The sequence below is a fragment of the Eleutherodactylus coqui genome, chromosome 9 (genome assembly GCF_035609145.1).
Source record: "Eleutherodactylus coqui strain aEleCoq1 chromosome 9, aEleCoq1.hap1, whole genome shotgun sequence".
In the NCBI taxonomy this organism is placed as follows: domain Eukaryota; kingdom Metazoa; phylum Chordata; class Amphibia; order Anura; family Eleutherodactylidae; genus Eleutherodactylus; species Eleutherodactylus coqui.
The window spans coordinates 33,996,237-34,013,890 of NC_089845.1; the positions used below are offsets into that span (position 1 = coordinate 33,996,237).

Genomic DNA, 17,654 nt, shown 5'->3' on the forward strand with positions numbered 1-17,654 from the left:
AGCTCCATACAAAAAAAACTCATATCATTCAGCCAAGACAAATGTATGTTTTTTGGAGGGGAAGCAGTAGTGCCAACAATCAGGGCTTTAATCCCAAAGTAAAGGAACTTTACACGGGGCAACTACTGCATGAATAATGGCTGGAAACTTTAAAGTGGGGCGATCGTCACCCCGTGTACACGCTGATGGAGTACGCAGCCAGAAATCCCTCACTTGTCGGCCTGCGTAAACAGGCAGTCCGTCTATTAACGACTCATCTAAGAGCGACTGCCTGTTTGCAGTAAATGGAGACGGGCGGACAAACAAGATTCCCGGCCGCTCGGCCTCCACTTTCTGAACGACTGTGTGAAAGCACAGAAGCCATACAGTCAATGGGACGGTCGTCAGGCACCCAATAGTCATCCTGCGTGGAGGTACAATGACACAATAAAGTACAGACCTGTTCTAGCCATACTCCCGTCTCCTCGTCGGGTTCCCACAGAATCATAGTTTTATCCATGGATGCGGACAAGAGGCTCATGGGCTGTACGATGCTGCCATCTGCAGGACAAAACACAAACTTTAGGAGGAGCTTGAAACTTGTCGGGTGCATAAGACAGGTTTAATCAGAGATAAATGCAGATAAGTGGGATGAAAACAAGTTATTGGTAAAGAGCGAGCTGCGAAGACGACTGCGGCGAAACAGAAATTACACGCAAAAATAAACATAGGCTATCGGACTGTGCTGACAAAGATCATTGGGTACGGGCACAAATCAGAGTTTGGGTTATTACTTTGCTGGAGACAGCCGTTCCCTCTGCTCTCAGGTAAAGGACTATACAGCTATATGATGGCTCACCACTACCCAGATTCAGCTGGAAGCATTTACATGCCAAGATCACAAATGATTGTATAAATATAGTAAATACTACATCTCATTACACATCTACACTATAATATACAGTATATATATATATAACTCCAACTAATCTTGCAGTAAACTAGAAGATTAAAGAAAGTTAGACTGTAAAGCGGCACTATAGACCGGTCTCATGTCCATCTCTGTTGAATACAGCATGTTGTCCCTATATAAGCAACAGGAAATACTGTAATTACAAATAAACACACATCTGACTACAAGGTAGGCTGCCTGTCCACCGGCGTAGCGATATCCCGCGGCAGAGCTCCGCCGCAGGAGCCGCTACCGGGGAGCAGGAGACAGCCGACGGTTCTCCGCACTGAGCCATCTGACAGATAGGCTCACTGCGGAGAATCGCGGCATGCTGCGATTCCCCGCTTGTGGACAGGGGGCTGCGCTTTCCATAGTAGCCTATGGAAAGCGTTCACTGCTTTCCCCGTAGCCGGATCATTGCCGCCGGGAACACAGTGAAAATTCGCCCGTGGACAGGAGCCCGTACAATTCACTGCAGCCTACAGTCTGCACATAGCAGCGTTCCCCACCTCCAGTCCTCAGGGACCCCCAACAGATCACGTGGTCCGGATCTCCTCCGTAATGTACAGGTGATGTAATTACTGTCAGTGCCTCAGACTTTGCCACATATGTTTTCAAGATATCCTGACCTGTTGGGATGACTTGAGGACTGGAGACAGGAAACATGGGATATAGGCTAGACTTAACCCTTTCCAATCCACTGTCTGATGTCTTCCTACATTCTGATTGAAGCTTGAACAGCTCCAATGTCAGAAGACATCTGACAGGGTATTCTTACCGTCTATTGCCAGCCACTCATACACTGGCTTTAGCCAGCAGGTGGCACCATTGTATAACAGCAAACAGATAAAGCCTTTTAGGAAACCCTAAATCCAAAATTGGATTGGAAAGGGTTAAGGTGCTTTTAGACAGAACAATTATCATTCAAACAAGTGAAAGTGAAGAATAATCGTTCAGTTTAAACGCGAAGTAAAGACTGAATGGCGAACGAGACTCGTTCAGTTAGTTCCAGCAGGACTAAAAAAAACACTTGTTGGCTCGCTCACTTGTCGTTCCATTTAAATGGCGCTCATTCAATGCTTCACATAGGAAAGTGAAATACTGAACGAGGAGTGAACGATTCTCATTGAATGAGCCAACGATGTGTCTGTCTGTCTAAACGGGCTGCGTGAGAGCAAAAGGAACTGCGGTGATGTTCCTGGATCGTCCGCTTGTGCAGACGACAACCGTACCGTCTGAGTGGAGCTTTACATGCCACTCCTAACATACGCCTACATGTTTACCTTCCAAGAAGGATGGCTGCCAGTGGACAGCATACACCGAGTTCTCATGGCCAGCCAAGACCGATTCCAAGGTAACGGCATAGGTGAACTCTTCACCTGAAACAAGAACAGTTACAATTAGCTCAACTTCCCATGACAATGCCCATTCTGATTCTCTGCAGCTTACTGGAGTTATGCCATCCCCTGGAAAGAATATAAAGTTATTTACCACACTCTGTGGTCTGCATCCTTATTCATTCAGTACAACCTGCATTGGGTTATCGGGACACTGAGGGGCATCTGTGGTCCCACACGCACCATGCAGGAAATTCAAGTCTCTTCCACACTTAATGTATTACTTTAGAGCAGTGGTTCTCAACATGGACGGCATTGCCCCCTGGGGGTAGTTTTTACTTCTTGAGGGGGTGGTAGAATGAAAAGTGTCAGCAGGGGGGCGGTGGAACATAAAGGAGGCGGTAGGGGGGGGGGGGGGGGGGTTCTGTTTTTGCTTTGTTGACTTTTTTTTCACCTAGTACATTTCTTAAAAATCAGTAGTGATACTTCGGTTTCCGTCAATAATCCATTCAAAAACACAAATCGGTAAAATCTGAAACCGATGAAAACCGAGGCAATTATTTCCATGTGAGTCACTTACATGTAATGGGAGTTGTGTGCCGCCTCTATCATATAATGTAGGACTTTTATGACCCCATGACTCTGCTACAGATCAATCACACTTCATAACACTGGATAGCCTACAGCACAACCTAACCCGCTGTATTCCATAATGCCGCTGATTGGCTGGAGCTGCTTCAAACTTTCCCTTGTGTGGGTCTCTGGGAGTTGTAGTCTTAGTGGACGCCAAGTGTCTTTTCGGAACACTGATATAAACTAAAACTCCCAGAGACCCACACAATTGAAAGTTCCAGCCAATCAGCGGCATAATGGAATATAGAGGGTTATGTTGTTCTTCAGGTTATCCAGTGTGATTGATCTGTAGCGGAGTCATGGAGTTATAAAAGTCATACATCATTATATGATAGAGCGACATAAGCAGTGCATTCTTGAGGCATACTTTATAAAAATGGCTGAGAAGAAGAAATGGCGTCAATATTCAAATGAATACTTGAAATACGGATTCATTCCTTCTCCTACAAACGGACAGCTTCCCTCGTGCCTCGTTGTGAAAAGGCATTTTCAAATGAAGCAATGAAGCCTTCGAGACTGAGTGATCACCTTGCAAATATGCATTCAGACACAGTGGGTAAGCCTGTTTTATTTTTCCAAGGTTTAAAGTCAAAGTTTGAGACCCGCAGCACTGTAGGTAAGCTATTTGGAAAATCTGCTCTCAATGCTGACAGAGGCCTCCCTGCTTCCTATAAAGTCTCTTTTATTAATAATGCAATGTGGCAAATCACATACTAGTAAGGAAGTACTTGTTAAATAGACTGTGAGCACTATGCTGGGGCCTGACACGTGTGAACGTGGTAAAATCGATTCCTTTGAGTAATGACACCGTTTCAAGAACTAACGAGATGGCTGCTGATGTGATGTGGAAGAAAAGCTTTCGGACATGTTGAAGGTCACAGAATTTGTAATGCAAATTGAAGAGTCAACCGTTAAAGACAATGAAGCATTAGTGGAGGGGCATTTTCTTTGTACGTTTCTATCGAATGATTTAAAGAAGGTATTATTTATTGCTTGCTTCCCCCAAAATTATCTTCTACAATCAAACCCCTTTATTATTGTATCCACTATTGACTGGTTTTAGATATTTAACACCCACATTTTAGCAGCTAAAATTTAGCCGACTAAGAATACCACTTTGGTCATTTTTAGAGACGTTTTCACCATTAATGGGGTTGTCCCGCGCCGAAACGGGTTTTTTTTTAAATTCAATAGGCCCCCCGTTCGGCGCGAGACAAACCCAATGCATGTGTTAAAAAAAACAAACTGTTTAGTACTGACCCGAATCCCCGCGCTGCGGCGACTTCTTCCTTACCTTAGCAAGATGGCCGCCGGGATCTTAACCCACGATGCACCGTGGGCTCTGTGCGGTCCATTGCCGATTCCAGCCTCCTGATTGGCTGGAATCGGCACACGTGACGGGGCGGATCTACAAGGACCAGCTCTCCGGCACGAGCGGCCTCATTCACCAGGGAGAAGACCGGACTGCGCAAGCGCGTCTAATCGGGCGATTAGACGCTGAAATTAGACGGCACCATGGAGACGAGGACGCTAGCAACGGAGCAGGTAAGTGAATAACTTCTGTATGGCTCATAATTAATGCACGATGTATATTACAAAGTGCATTAATATGGCCATACAGAAGTGTATAACCCCACTTGCTTTCGCGGGACAACCCCTTTAATGCTAATCTGTTAAACACTATCAAACTTTCCAAAAAAAGTATTCAGTATTTTAATTTGTACTTTTAACTTAGTGAACAAGGTAAACTTTGACTGGGTTTAGTAAGGCTTGGGGGGCGCTGACCACCATCCCAATACCTGAAGGGTGCTGGGCTGAAAAAGGTTGAGAACCTCTGGTCTAGAGTAGAGCTCCAAGCAGAACCCCAGAAAATGCATCACCAGATTTCAAATGTGAGGACGCCTCCGAGTGGCGGGCCGTTTACAGGGACGATTAGCACTCAAAATGCATTCAAACAAATGAAAGTGAGCGATAATCATTCATTGTAAATGCAAAAAAGTCATTTACTATTCGTCATCACTGACTTTCAGTCAGTGTAAAAACCATCGCTGGGTCACGGGCTTCACCCTCTATGTGAAGTGTTTACACTGAGCGAGAAGCCGGTGATCCAGCGGTGTCCTCTGTCTAACAGCTCTGCATGAGCTACTACCTTAGCGGTGACGCCAGCACTCCTGCAGCCATTTACCCGACTGCCGTCCCATGTAAAAAAGACCTAAGGATGTTAACAATAAGGCCGGCTTCACTTGGGTGTAAGCGCATTGGGCACGCTTTAGCGCCACTTTTTTGCGTTATGAACAAGGCTTTTTGTGCATATCAGCACATTCTACTGCGCTTTTTTTCTACAGCAAACAAAAGCACCAATTGAAATGGCTAATTAGTTCCAAATGCGCTCTTTTTCCAGCGGAATTCCGCATTGTTTCTCGCACCTCTTTATGCATTGCGTGTGCACACCCCCCCCCCCCCCCCCCCCCATTAACTTCTATGTGGATCTTTGGTGCGCAGAACGTTCTACCTTTTTTGCCCGGCCAAAAATGCACATGCGAAATATGCGTATATGAAAAAAAAAAACATTGAAATTAATGGGCTCTATTCACTGCATATTTCAGACATATACATCTGTGTGAAGCCGGCCTAACGCCAAGTGCTCATCCGTGGTGCATATATGCTGGCAAATATCTACAGCTGTATTGACACACAGATAACACTTTCCAATACAACGATATGCTTGAAGAAGAGTATACGCCGCGCAATGTGATGGTATATGGGCTGCGGGTCGGACGCCTCCACTGCCGTCCGCGGCGAAATACAACAGGATGCGATTTTTCTTACGCTCATGCGATACGCAATTTATATCCGCGGGTGTGAAAGCAAAATCAGAACTACATGCCTTTCAAAGCCTGTGTTTTGCGGTGGAATGTCCGTGCGGACGGCGATCGCAGATTCCATACCTAGAATCCGTTCATGTGAGACCCCGCTAAATGGGCACCAACTTAATGCCTTTCAATCCTTCAATCATAAATTAGGGAACAAAGGCCATCTCTGGTTGGACGAAACGGCTCTGATTCCCCTAATCTTCCAATCCATGACCGGAGAAGTAATGGAGACGCTGTGGATTACTGAGGAGGAAAAATCTAGGGCCAAATCCGCAGCATTTCTGCAAAAGATACAGAGACAAAACTCGCGCCGTAGGTTTGGGGTGGATTTTAACTCGAAATCAGGTGAGCTTCTGCAGAAGTCTTCAGAAGATACCGTGCTCTCCAGAACCCCCTCAGCTCCAAAGTCTTCGCGCACCCAATGCTTCCTTCACCGGTGACCTCCAGGGAGTGCTGCGCCTCTGGCCAAGTGATGCGGAGCGGCCAGCGCAGATGTGTTCACTAGAGGCTGTCGGGCACCCAGTGACCTCCAGGGAGTGCAGCGCCTCTGGCCAGGTGATGCGGAGGCGGCCAGCGCAGATGTGTTCACTAGAGGCTGCCGGGCACCCAGTGACCTCCAGGGAGTGCAGCGCCTCTGGCCAGGTGATGCGGAGGCGGCCAGCGCACATGTGTTCACTAGAGGCTGCCGGGCACCCAGTGACCTCCAGGGAGTGCAGCGCCTCTGGCCAAGTGATGCGGAGGCGGCCAGCGTAGATGTGTTCACTAGAGGCCGCTGAGCGCCCAGTGATCTCCAGGGAGTGCAGCGCCTCTGGCCAAGTGATGCGGAGACGGGCATCGCAGATGTGTTCACTAGAGGCTGCCGGGCACCCAGTGACCTCCAGGGAGTGCTGCACCTCTGGCCAGGTGATGCGGAGGCGGGCAGCGCAGATGTGTTCACTAGAGGCTGCTGAGCGCCCAGTGACCTCCAGGGAGTGCAGCGCCTCTGGCCAAGTGATGCAGAGGCAGGCAGCGCAGATGTGTTCACTAGAGGCTGCCGGGCACCCAGTGACCTCCAGGGAGTGCAGCGCCTCTGGCCAAGTGATGCGGAGGCGGCCAGCGCAAATGTGTTCACTAGAGGCTGCTGAGAGCCCAGTGACCTCCAGGGAGTGCAGCGCCTCTGGCCAGGTGATACGGAGGCGGCCAGCGCAGATGTGTTCACTAGAGGCTGCCGGGCACCCAGTGACCTCCAGGGAGTGCAGCGCCTCTGGCCAGGTGACGCCGAGGCAGGCAGCGCAGATGTGTTCACTAGAGGCCGCTGAGCGCCCAGTGACCTCCAGGGAGTGCAGCGCCTTTGGCTAGGTGATGCGGAGGCGGGCAGCGTAGATGTGTTCACTAGAGGCTGCCGGGCACCCAGTGACCTCCAGGGAGTGCAGCGCCTCTGGCCAAGTGATGCAGAGGCGGGCAGCGCAGATGTGTTCACTAAAGGCTGTCAGGCACCCAGTGACCTCCAGGAAGTGCAGCGCCTCTGGCCAGGTGATGCGGAGGCGGCCGGGCACCCAGTGACCTCCAGGGAGTGCAGCGCCTCTGGCCAGGTGATGCGGAGGCAGCCAGCGCAGATGTGTTCACTAGAGGCTGCCGGGCACCCAGTGACCTCCAGGGAGTGCAGCGCCTCTGGCCAGGTGATGCGGAGGCGGCCAGCGCAGATGTGTTCACTACAGGCTGCCGGGCACCCAGTGACCTCCAGGGAGTGCAGCGCCTCTGGCCAGGTGATGCGGAGGCGGCCAGCGCACATGTGTTCACTAGAGGCTGCCGGGCACCCAGTGACCTCCAGGAAGTGCAGCGCCTCTGGCCAGGTGATGCGGAGGCGGCCAGCGCCGATGTGTTCACTAGAGGCTGCCGGGCACCCAGTGACCTCCAGGGAGTGCAGCGCCTCTGGCCAGGTGATGCAGAGGCTGGCAGCGCACATGTGTTCACTAGAGCCGCTGAGCGCCCAGTGACCTCCAGGGAGTGCTGCGCCTCTGGCCAGGTGATGCAGAGGCGGCCAGCGCAGATGTGTTCACTAGAGGCTGCCGGGCACCCAGTGACCTCCAGGGAGTGCAGCGCCTCTGGCCATGTGATGCGGAGGCGGCCAGCGCAGATGTGTTCACTAGAGGCTGGGCTGCCGGGCACCCAGTGAAGGAAGTGCGGAGAGCGCAAAGACTTGGGAGGCGGCGGCGATCGCTGTATCTTCTGAAGTCAGCAGATGATTTTTAGTCAGTCAAAATCCGAACAGATATCATGGATTTTGACTCTTGTTTGCAGAAATGCTGCGGCGGCGGTTTCTGCTGCAGCATCTCTGCTACGTGTAAACATACCCTACCTGCTCTGTTCTGACAAAAGGCCTTCAACCCCTTAAAAACCAGGCTGTTTTGTACCTTAAGGACCAGATTTTTTTTGGGGATTTTACCCCTGTGGCGGCTTTACTGCCCTGCTTTTTTTCCTTTAGCTACCAAAAGTATTTTTGCTGTGTTTTTTTCTGTGAACTATAAGGCTACTTTTTTTTTTAACTATCTTTTTCACTGACTTTTTTCAGATTTTTAGTTTTATTGGTGGTAAAAAGCTAAAAGAAATTATTTTTTTTAACCTTTTTATAATTTTTTTTAGAATTCATATATTTATGCTAAAATAAAGTATGGGAACGGGTTCCGCTATTTGTTTCAGACGATTTGATATATAGTATGTATGGTTTTGGTTTACAGGGCGCATACGGCGGCGGTTTTGGGTTATTTTCTTTCTTTTGTATATATTGGTGTTTTATTCTGTAATTTTGTATTACTGATGTATGTAATTATGTTTTTCACTATCTATGTTCCCCATGACGTCATGTTAGACCTCTGGGGAACATTCATATGTTTTTTCTTTTATTTGACACTTTCCCACTGTAGCTGGGGCATCCATAGGAGCCCCAGTTACAGGGGAAAACATCCCCTGTAGTGACAGTAGTCACTGGCAGAGATGATCAGGGTCTGCTGGGACCCTGTAGCTCTGCTGCAGCAGGGAATCCCAGCGGTCACTGACTGCCGGCTCGCATAGTGGAAGAAAGTTTTTCACTTTTATAGTACATTGCACTCATTGAGTGATGTGTACTAAATAAAAGAGGAGGTAGAAAGTGTTAAAACCCACTTCTCCCTCCTCCTCCGGGTTATCAGTTGTGACTAACTAGCCGACAACCCGTCCTGCTTCTGATTGATTGCAGAAGGCTTTAATCCCCACCGTAAATTTACAGTGCCTGGTCCTTAATGGGTTAATAACCTTGCACCTCCTACAAAGTACACACCGCTCCCATTCCCAGACCAGGCCTTGTAAACACTGAAGTCAAAGCTTTGTGTTGAGGTATGAAGTGATTGGCGCTTGCTGGAGAGCTACTGAGCCCAAGGACTTCTAATCAATACTACGCCATGCGAGATATTCCCCCGATGAACGGCGATCTAACAGTATCACTTCTGTGCTCCGCGGAATAACAATGACGACTTCAATACACCAAACTATCCTTCTCCCGGATCACCATCTTTCCTCTGACAATGAAGGTGATTGCAGGGAGAGGAGTTTAATATGTATCGATGCCAGACTCCATCATCTCTTCTCCATTCGTTTCCTAGGAGTAAGCCGCTTACTGCAACACATTACAGCGGTCTGAGACACCCACGTCTTCATCTAAACACAATTTATTTTACGGAGTGTCAGACGATAATAAAAGGGGTTAATGGCGCGGCGGGGATCCACAAAGTACAACCTACTGTTCAACAACCCTACTGAAATTAAATGTTTAGTTATTTATAAAAAGTCATTGAAAACTCCTCCAATCCCTGCGCAGCACCTTAAGGAGACGGGTCAGGAGGAGCAGGCTGTCCTTGTGGAGGGCCACAGGTAGGCCTAAGGAGACTTACAGTCATGCAACGCTCCTCTGGGAAATCGGATCTGCAAATGGGAGATGGTACAATGCCTCTGCAGCGCCACCTATTGGAAGTGAGCTCCTTTACAAGTCAATGTCTGAACTTTTAACAGGCCTTGCAACAGGATTAGGGATAAAAGCCATCCGGAGTCTTCCCCGTTAGTATAGAGACCCCTGGACAGACAGCGGTTTTAGGGTTCCTGCCTCTCATCAGTGCAAAGTAGGAAACTCCCTACCTTCTTAGGAGGATCATACGGACATTGTGCTAGTCATCACTTTAACCCTCTAGCTGCCAAGGCCATACGCATCATGTACAGGCTAGCCATGACTAGAGCTTGGATCCAGAAGAAGCCAGCATCCCTATAAAGACTTCAGGCCTTAGTAGATTCCAGGTTGATACCCCAACTACTAAGGACAGCAAGTTATGTATCAGCTGCACACTGGGTTTTCAATCATATTTACTAAAGCTTTTATTTATTTAGATTTTGGGTTCTGGAGCACTTTTTAAATATATTATATTGCTGCTCCGACCCAAACTCTCATTGAAATCAATGGGAGCCTTGCCTGCAGTTAATAGCGCCGGCCATGCTACAGGGGGCGGAGTAGAGGCTCCCATTCCGACCCCCGTGTATGGGCAGCACTATCAGTGGGCGCAAAATCAGTTGATCGGTTGTGGTCCCGAGTGGCAGACCCCAGACGATCAACTATTCTGAGGATAGATTATCAATAGTATTTTCCCTGGAAAACCCCTTTAAGTGTCAAGTTATACTTTTGCACATCTGTACAAATAAGAAAAGGACAGACGTGTGACGCTGCAGTGAAATCAGGGGCTTCATGTCACTGCTGCAGTCATGGCGGAGTGGAGTGATACAAAAAAAAAAGTGTTATTCGCCAGTTCTATTTTACTACATTCGCTACCTTCAGCCTGGGGTCACAAGGGACGGAATGCTCGCGCAATGGCCACACCGAAAAACCACGAGAATTCCACTGAAAAAGCCCAGTTTCAGAACCCGTGGCCTCTAGACGCAGGTTTTAGAGTGGTTTTGTCATCTGCATTTCGCTGCGTCTTTCTCTGCGGAAAGGAGAAAAGAATTGACATGCTGTGGAATTGAATTCCGCACCGCATGTCAGTTTTCGTGTGGCTTTGCCACAATGGATTGACTGCAGCCAGTAGACAAGATTTTTGCTAATTTTCGCCCACTTTGCTGGCCAAAACCAGGGTTAGAAGTCGTAGGCGGAATTGCCGTGCGGACTTTCTGCATGGAAATTCCGTGGCAATTCCGCCCCGTGTGAACCCAGCCTTAGGAAAAAAGTTAACTGAGAAAACCCCTCCAAGTAGCGAGTAGCATTCTAGTACCTTGAACTGCAGCTGACGTCTGATGACCGCACTACAGATTTCGCCTTGCAGTCTAGGAGCTTTTGGTTCCGTCTCTGTGACGGCTACTTACCCCCTTCTTGGACGCTGAGCAGGTTCTCCTTAAGCTTAATGTACTTTTCTTCATCATCAGCAGGTTTGACGTTTTCTTCAGCTGCAGATTTGGGAAATATTTTCCATATGCGGATCAGTGAATCTTGGGAACAACTTGCCAAGTAGATCTCCTGGCCTGTGCGGGAAAACAGCATCAATGGGTGGGGTGACCGCAACAAGCAGTTCTAGTACATACACCACAGTGTCATTCCTCCGGACCAGCGACCAACAAGCCGATTCACGTCACCGTGTCATCAATAGTACATATTCATCTCTGCTGCCATTCACCGTTCTCCACCATTGCCCTGCATTTATAAATTCAAGTTGATGCATCCTCTCTGCCCCATCACTTATCCACACGAACGAGAAACGTGTGAATTGTGCGATTCGCACTAATAAAAAAAACATTATTTTGGATAGATTTATTCCCATCCGCAAGGCTACAAAGAAAGATAAATAAGCCCAGCATTTTTTGGCGCTCCCACAGAAGGAGCCGCCGCTGCTTCCTACGGGGCCTAAGAGAAAATAAATAAATTACTTTGATGCATATTTTGGTACCTATTACGCACGAAAATACGCTTACAATACTTGTTCCATCGATTTCCATTCCCAATTGGACTCCACCAGCGCGGTCCGCATCCTCCTCTTCTTCAATGTGAAAAAAACTGAACTAGGAAGTCAGAAAGTCCCCTAAAATTACTGTATTTATCTTATTAAATAGTCTGATTTGTGTCACATGGCACACAGCGGGAGGAGATCCGCATACTTCGGGCAGCGATGCCAGAAATGGCACCCCGCTAGGACCAGCAACCAATCATAGAGTAGCTTTTAAAAATTATTTTCTGCCAACTTTTGCGCAAAATAACTTTATTTTTCCGTCGACCTGCAGTTTATGTTGATATTTTGGAATACATATGACGTTTTAATTGCTTTTTATTGCATTTTCTTGGAGCCAGGGTGACCCAAAAAAAAAGCGCATTTCTGGCTTTTTTTTTCCTGACGGTGCTCACCATGCCAGGTAAATAACGTGTTAGGCCGCCTGCACACGGGCGGAAATCCCGCGGCGGGATTTCCCGCGGGATTTCCGCCGCTCAAAGCCTGCATAACAATACGCACTCCTATGCAGACGGCCGCGGTTTGGCTGCGCGGCAAACAAACCGCGGCATGTCCTATTTTTGTGCGGGGTTCGCAGAGCCTCGCACAGAAACGTCACTCACCCGGCCGCCGGCTCCGGTCTGCGCATGCGCCGGCTGCCGGCACATGAAAGAGCCGGGGCCGCCGGGCGCGGGTAAGTACGCGCCTGTCCCTGCAGGCGCTCGGGTCGGGTCCCGCGGTGAGAATTCTCGCCGCCGGATCCAACCCGCTCGTCTGCAGGTGGCCTGACTTTGATACATCGGATACAGGCGCAGAGATACCAAATATGTATTTTTGTTTTATTACTTAGATCATTTTATTGTAAATAAGTTTTTTTAGTTTGTTTGTTATTATTACCTTTTTTTCCCCAACAATTAGTAAAAATTGTTCATATTTTTACTTCTTTTTTTTAGTCCCCAGAGGGGAACAACAACTTGCGGTGCTTTGATCGCTCCTGCAGCATGATGTAATGCCATATACAATACACAGTATACATTATACTGTGATTAGGCAGACAGTCCATCAAGCCACCCCACAGGCATGGCTTGATAGGCATTCTGCCACGATAGCCCTGGGGCCTTTCAGAAAGCCTTTGGCTGTCGCGACCCCCGAACGGCTCCCCGTGATCTTCTTACAGGAGAGGGTGGGGTGGGGGCGTACGGGAACCCTAAACATCGGGGGGATTTAAATGCCGCTGTCAGAATTGACAGCGGCATTTAAATGGTTAATAGCCCTGCTCAGCCTCGCTGCTGTCGCGGGTGGGTATCGGCTATAATAAAGAGTCGGCGCCCGTGCTGTATGAAGAGAGGTCGCCCTACGATCTCCCTTCATACATACCCCGACGGACGACACTGTACGTCCTATAGCAGTAAGGGGTTAATATAGATTATAATGCACAGTAACCACAATCCTAGGTATCCAAGATTGAAAAAAAAAAAATAAAGAATTCCTCTTAGAAGCAAGAAAAATATTGTAGAAGCATCTGACCGTGTAGAACAGAACGGTATTAGCGAAGGTACGAGTGAATCTCCTTTATTGCACACGCTGCATTCTCCGCTCATCCTTTTCCATTACTTTAATTGGGCCATCAACAAAACAAGTAGCCGGTGATGCCTCGACAAGTCCCACAGGTTCGGCTCTCCGCGCCGCGCACCTCCGGGAAGTACATTGCAGTAAGTCAGTATTAGCAGTCGAGGCCGTGCAGATTCGGCTCTTGGCGAGGAGCTTGTATTAACTCAATGCAGTCGCTGGTTTTTCTATACAAGTTTTTGCTGTTTGGAGGAAATCTTGCTGGCACGGTGCTAAAAACATGAAGCGGCTAGAAGAGCAGCACAGACAACGGAGGGAAGGTACACAAATACAGAGTGATGAGTCAGCGAGTACTATTGTGCATTAGTAAAAAGGTCCGAATGAAAGGCTCTGAGCACACAGTCATCAGTTTACAGAGCCGAGGAGCGTCCTCAGAAGGGGCCGCACGATTACAGAGGTACAGCTCTGCAGAGCAACAATCACAAGGCTTCCGCAAGTCAGCAAAGATATATATTATTTATCTGCCAGCTTACTGATAAATCCCAGCGCACCGAGGAGCAGAGCAAGCAACAAACTAGAAGTAACGTTATTCTGTAAGTATCCCCCCCCGCAGCATATCTGCACAATGACACAGTTACAGCAGGCCGGGTCATTCTGCAGGAGTGATGGGTGCGGCGAAAGCATCATAAATCTGTTTACCACCATACTTCCATTCGGCTGATATAGTCATCGGAGGTAGGAAACAACTCTTCTTGTACTCGCCAAGGGTCTCCCTGCATTGGGATCACGGAAAACCACATCCAGTTTTTACGGCTCGTTAGCCATAATAAAGAGTCAGTTTGCCTAATATCACGTTCAGACGGCCACAGAACGGGTGCTTTATGTCCTGTAATCACCGACGGCACACCGGGCCCTCCGCTGGTGCATCAGAACCGGAGATAGAGTAACCCAAGCTCCTATGGTGCTCCAACTCTGATGAACCACAGCAGGCCGATGCTGCATCCATGACACAAGGCAGTTGTAAAGGGGACATAACCGAATACAGAACGCCTCTTCTCACGCTTACTAATGAGGATATTAGGCACTAGCGCAAGGATTGTATCTGGACGATAGAAGTACATACCATTAATGGCAAACTCCACACCTCTCACCCAATCCTCGTGTCCGTGGAGGACCAGGGTCTTCTGAAACTGAAATTAAGCATGAAAGGCGTTAGAAGATCTCGCATCACACATGTGCCGCACACGCTGCAGGACGACTGCCAAAGTAATCCTGCAATACTGCCATCGCTTTCTGAAATGGGGGAAACCTGCTTAAAGTCTATGAAACACTTTTTGGGGGGGGGAGGGTGGGTTAATTCCCTAAAAAAATGTATTTCAAGCTGAAAATCATTTTTCCATTAGGATGTAAGCAAAACCTTTGCAGTGCGTGACTTGTACAACTCCCATACCATTACTGTGGGAAGCCTTTGGGTTCAGATCGGTCAGCGAGCGGCATGGACAGCTCAGGGTGGGTTTACACGAGACAGTTTAGGTCCAAACAGTCGCTCAAAACAATCGCCAAAGCAAATAGTCGGCATACGGACATCCGTTCGCCTGCTTTTTATACAGTGATTGCGGTTCGTGTTGGCGGTCACTGAAGCGCACAACTTCCTGCGGAGTTATTGGCTGACCGCTGACACACGACTGCCTTCTTACACCCGTGATAATCAACCAGCGATTATCTTTAGGCGAGATGAAATGAAGCGACTAGAGATGAGCGAACGGGCTCGTTTAGGGCAATTACTCGATCGAGCATCGCTTTTTTCGAGGAACTGCCTAATCGGGCGAAAAGCTTCGGGGGGCGCCGGGGGTGAGCGGGGGGGAGAAGAGAGCTCCCCCCTGTTCCACACTGCTATGCCCCGCTCCACCCCGCCGCCCCCTGCCCCCGGTATCTTTTCACCCGAGTAGGCAGTTCCTCGAAAAAAAGCGATGCTCGATCGAGTAATTGCCCTAAACGAGCCCGTTCGCTCATCTCTAGAAGCAACTAGTGAACAAATTCCCGCTATTCACCCCGCTGGCGGCCATATTTACCCAGAACAACTATTGCCTCCATTCGCTCTCTCAAGTTATAATTCGGATGAGATTTGTCCTGGGTAAAGCCCCTAATGCCCCACTTACACGGGACGAGCTGTGGGGCAAACTATGCCGGACAATCGTCCTAGTGATGCTCGGTCCTGGCCGTTACACAGGAGCGAGTATCACTGGCATCAGTCACAGTGCTGCCAGCATGGTGGCCAGGGAGCGTTCTCCCTCCGCTGCCTTCATTTACTGTAAGCAGACTGTCGTTTAGAACTGCGCGCAGAAACTGAGCAACTCTTGTTCAGTGGCTGTGTGCATTTACAACGAACGACTATTGCTTCTAAGCGATAATTGCCCCGTGTAACTGGCCCTTTAAGGTTCATTTAGACACAAAGATCATCGCTGAAAAGATGGCTTTTGAGCGATTATTTTGCACAATCTACTAATTGGTACTAATGCCCATTAGTACCAATTAGTAGCGTGTGAGCTGTCAGGAGCTGTAGTCAGGGAACCGACCACCCACTGTTCGCTGAATACATTCCCTTTGTTCTGCCGGCATGGCTGACAGCTGAGACAATGTAATCAGCGCTCCCCTGACAGAGTACAGCATGCGGTCAGTCTTATCAGCTGTTCTGCGGAATAATGGATTTCATGCCGAACTGAGGTCCATTGTTCAGGAAAAAAATGAAAGATGGGCATATTTATACGCAACGATTATCGCTCAAAAGGCGGCTTTTGAACTAATTTTGAGTGATCATCGTTGTGTCTAAATGGGTTTTCAGTTTCCTGCCCCTCGCTCTCTCCTCTTGAGTTTTCGTATCAGCTAACTTATCTGTTTTTTAACTACAAGATAGATAACCTCAGGAGGGAAGAGATGAGGGCTGAAAACTAAGGGCTCTTTCACACGGCCCAAATATCGAACACTAACATGCACTTCACCGCAGGAACATTTGCCCGATTGTACGGCTATGTAAAAAGGAGCAAACACTCATTCGTCAACAGATCGCCGCTTCTCGGCAAACACAAAGCAGCTCGCTGGTGGACTGTCCATCACCCCACGAGAACAAGCAGATCTACAGATGGCCGACGGAGATAATGCCAATAGTGATGGCACCACACCGGCGGTCCTTGTGTAAAAAATAACCCAAACCAGTGCTGGTCAGCCTATTCCAATTGGCCGGTGTAAAAGGACCCGGAGTCGTCAGTCCAGCTGCAGTCTACTGTATGCTCAGGTACACACAAGCTGCAGACAACGCACGCTGCAAAATCTATAATTAAGACTTATTGCAAAAATGATCTTCAGCCCAAAATAAAGGTTTTCGCAAATCTCATCCACTTTGCTGCTTCGTCTCAGGTCTAAAAATGCCGGCGGAATTTCCATGTGGAAACTCGGCCCCATGTGACCCGAACCGCGGAGTATTCCAGCGTCCAGCAGCGGTCCATCACGGTCTTCTTGTGACAACAGTCACTACAGACTCCAAGTCCAACTACCAGACAACTCCTTTAATTACAGCTTTGTAATCATTTACTAATAGAGCTGCTCCAGGTTTTATCAGGATTTAACCCCTTAAGAACCAGGCTGTTTCAGTCCTAAAGGACCGGACACTTTTCAGGGATTTTACCCATTTGGTGGTTTTAAGGTCCTAGAATTATTTTTCTCTTTAGCCACCAAAATCATTTTTCTGCAGTTTTTTTTCTTCCTGTACTTTTGCTTTAGCCGCCCGTCCACGGGCAATTTTACATTGTGTGATCTGCAGCGATAATCCCCACGTGAATCACGCATGAAATGCTTTACATAGGACGCTTATGGAAACCGTAGTCCACCGCCCACCAGCAGAAATCCATTGCGATTTCTGCTCGCGTAATAAAAATGGCGGCATGCCGCGAACCTCCGGTGGACCTTCACACTGTCATTCATATTATAAAACATCCCCATGTAGTGACAGTAGTTATCGGTAGAGCTGATCTGCGTATGCTAAGACCCTGCCGCTCTGCCATGTCAGGGGGCGCCCGGTGATCACATGACCGCTGGGTAGAATAGCAGAAGCGGCGGTTCTGCTTTTCTCTATTCACCGCATAGCAGTCATTGACCGCACTGTAACCCACAAGAGAGAAGGAAGAAGCAGCAACAAACTACTCCTACCATCCCATGCACGTCGGCGGTCACGGACCCGAGCTGCTCTGCCGAGATTGCAAGAGCTTTAATCCCATGCCATATTATTACTATGATGCGGAATTAAAGCCCAGGACCAAACGCTGACTATTTACGGCACTTGGTC

General features: G+C 48.5%; 1 protein-coding gene across 1 annotated transcript in view; it reads right to left on the bottom strand.

Annotated features, from left to right (window-relative positions):
• ELP2 (elongator acetyltransferase complex subunit 2) overlaps positions 1–17,654 on the bottom strand; it is an 81,145-nt gene that overhangs the window by 47,322 nt on the left and 16,169 nt on the right. Inside the window, exons 7-10 of the mRNA XM_066579217.1 lie at positions 14,439–14,505; positions 11,133–11,288; positions 2,215–2,310; positions 440–540 (exon numbers count right to left, since the gene is read on the bottom strand). Of these exons, the coding sequence (XP_066435314.1) occupies positions 440–540; positions 2,215–2,310; positions 11,133–11,288; positions 14,439–14,505 (420 nt within the window). The remainder of the gene's footprint in view (positions 1–439; positions 541–2,214; positions 2,311–11,132; positions 11,289–14,438; positions 14,506–17,654) is intronic.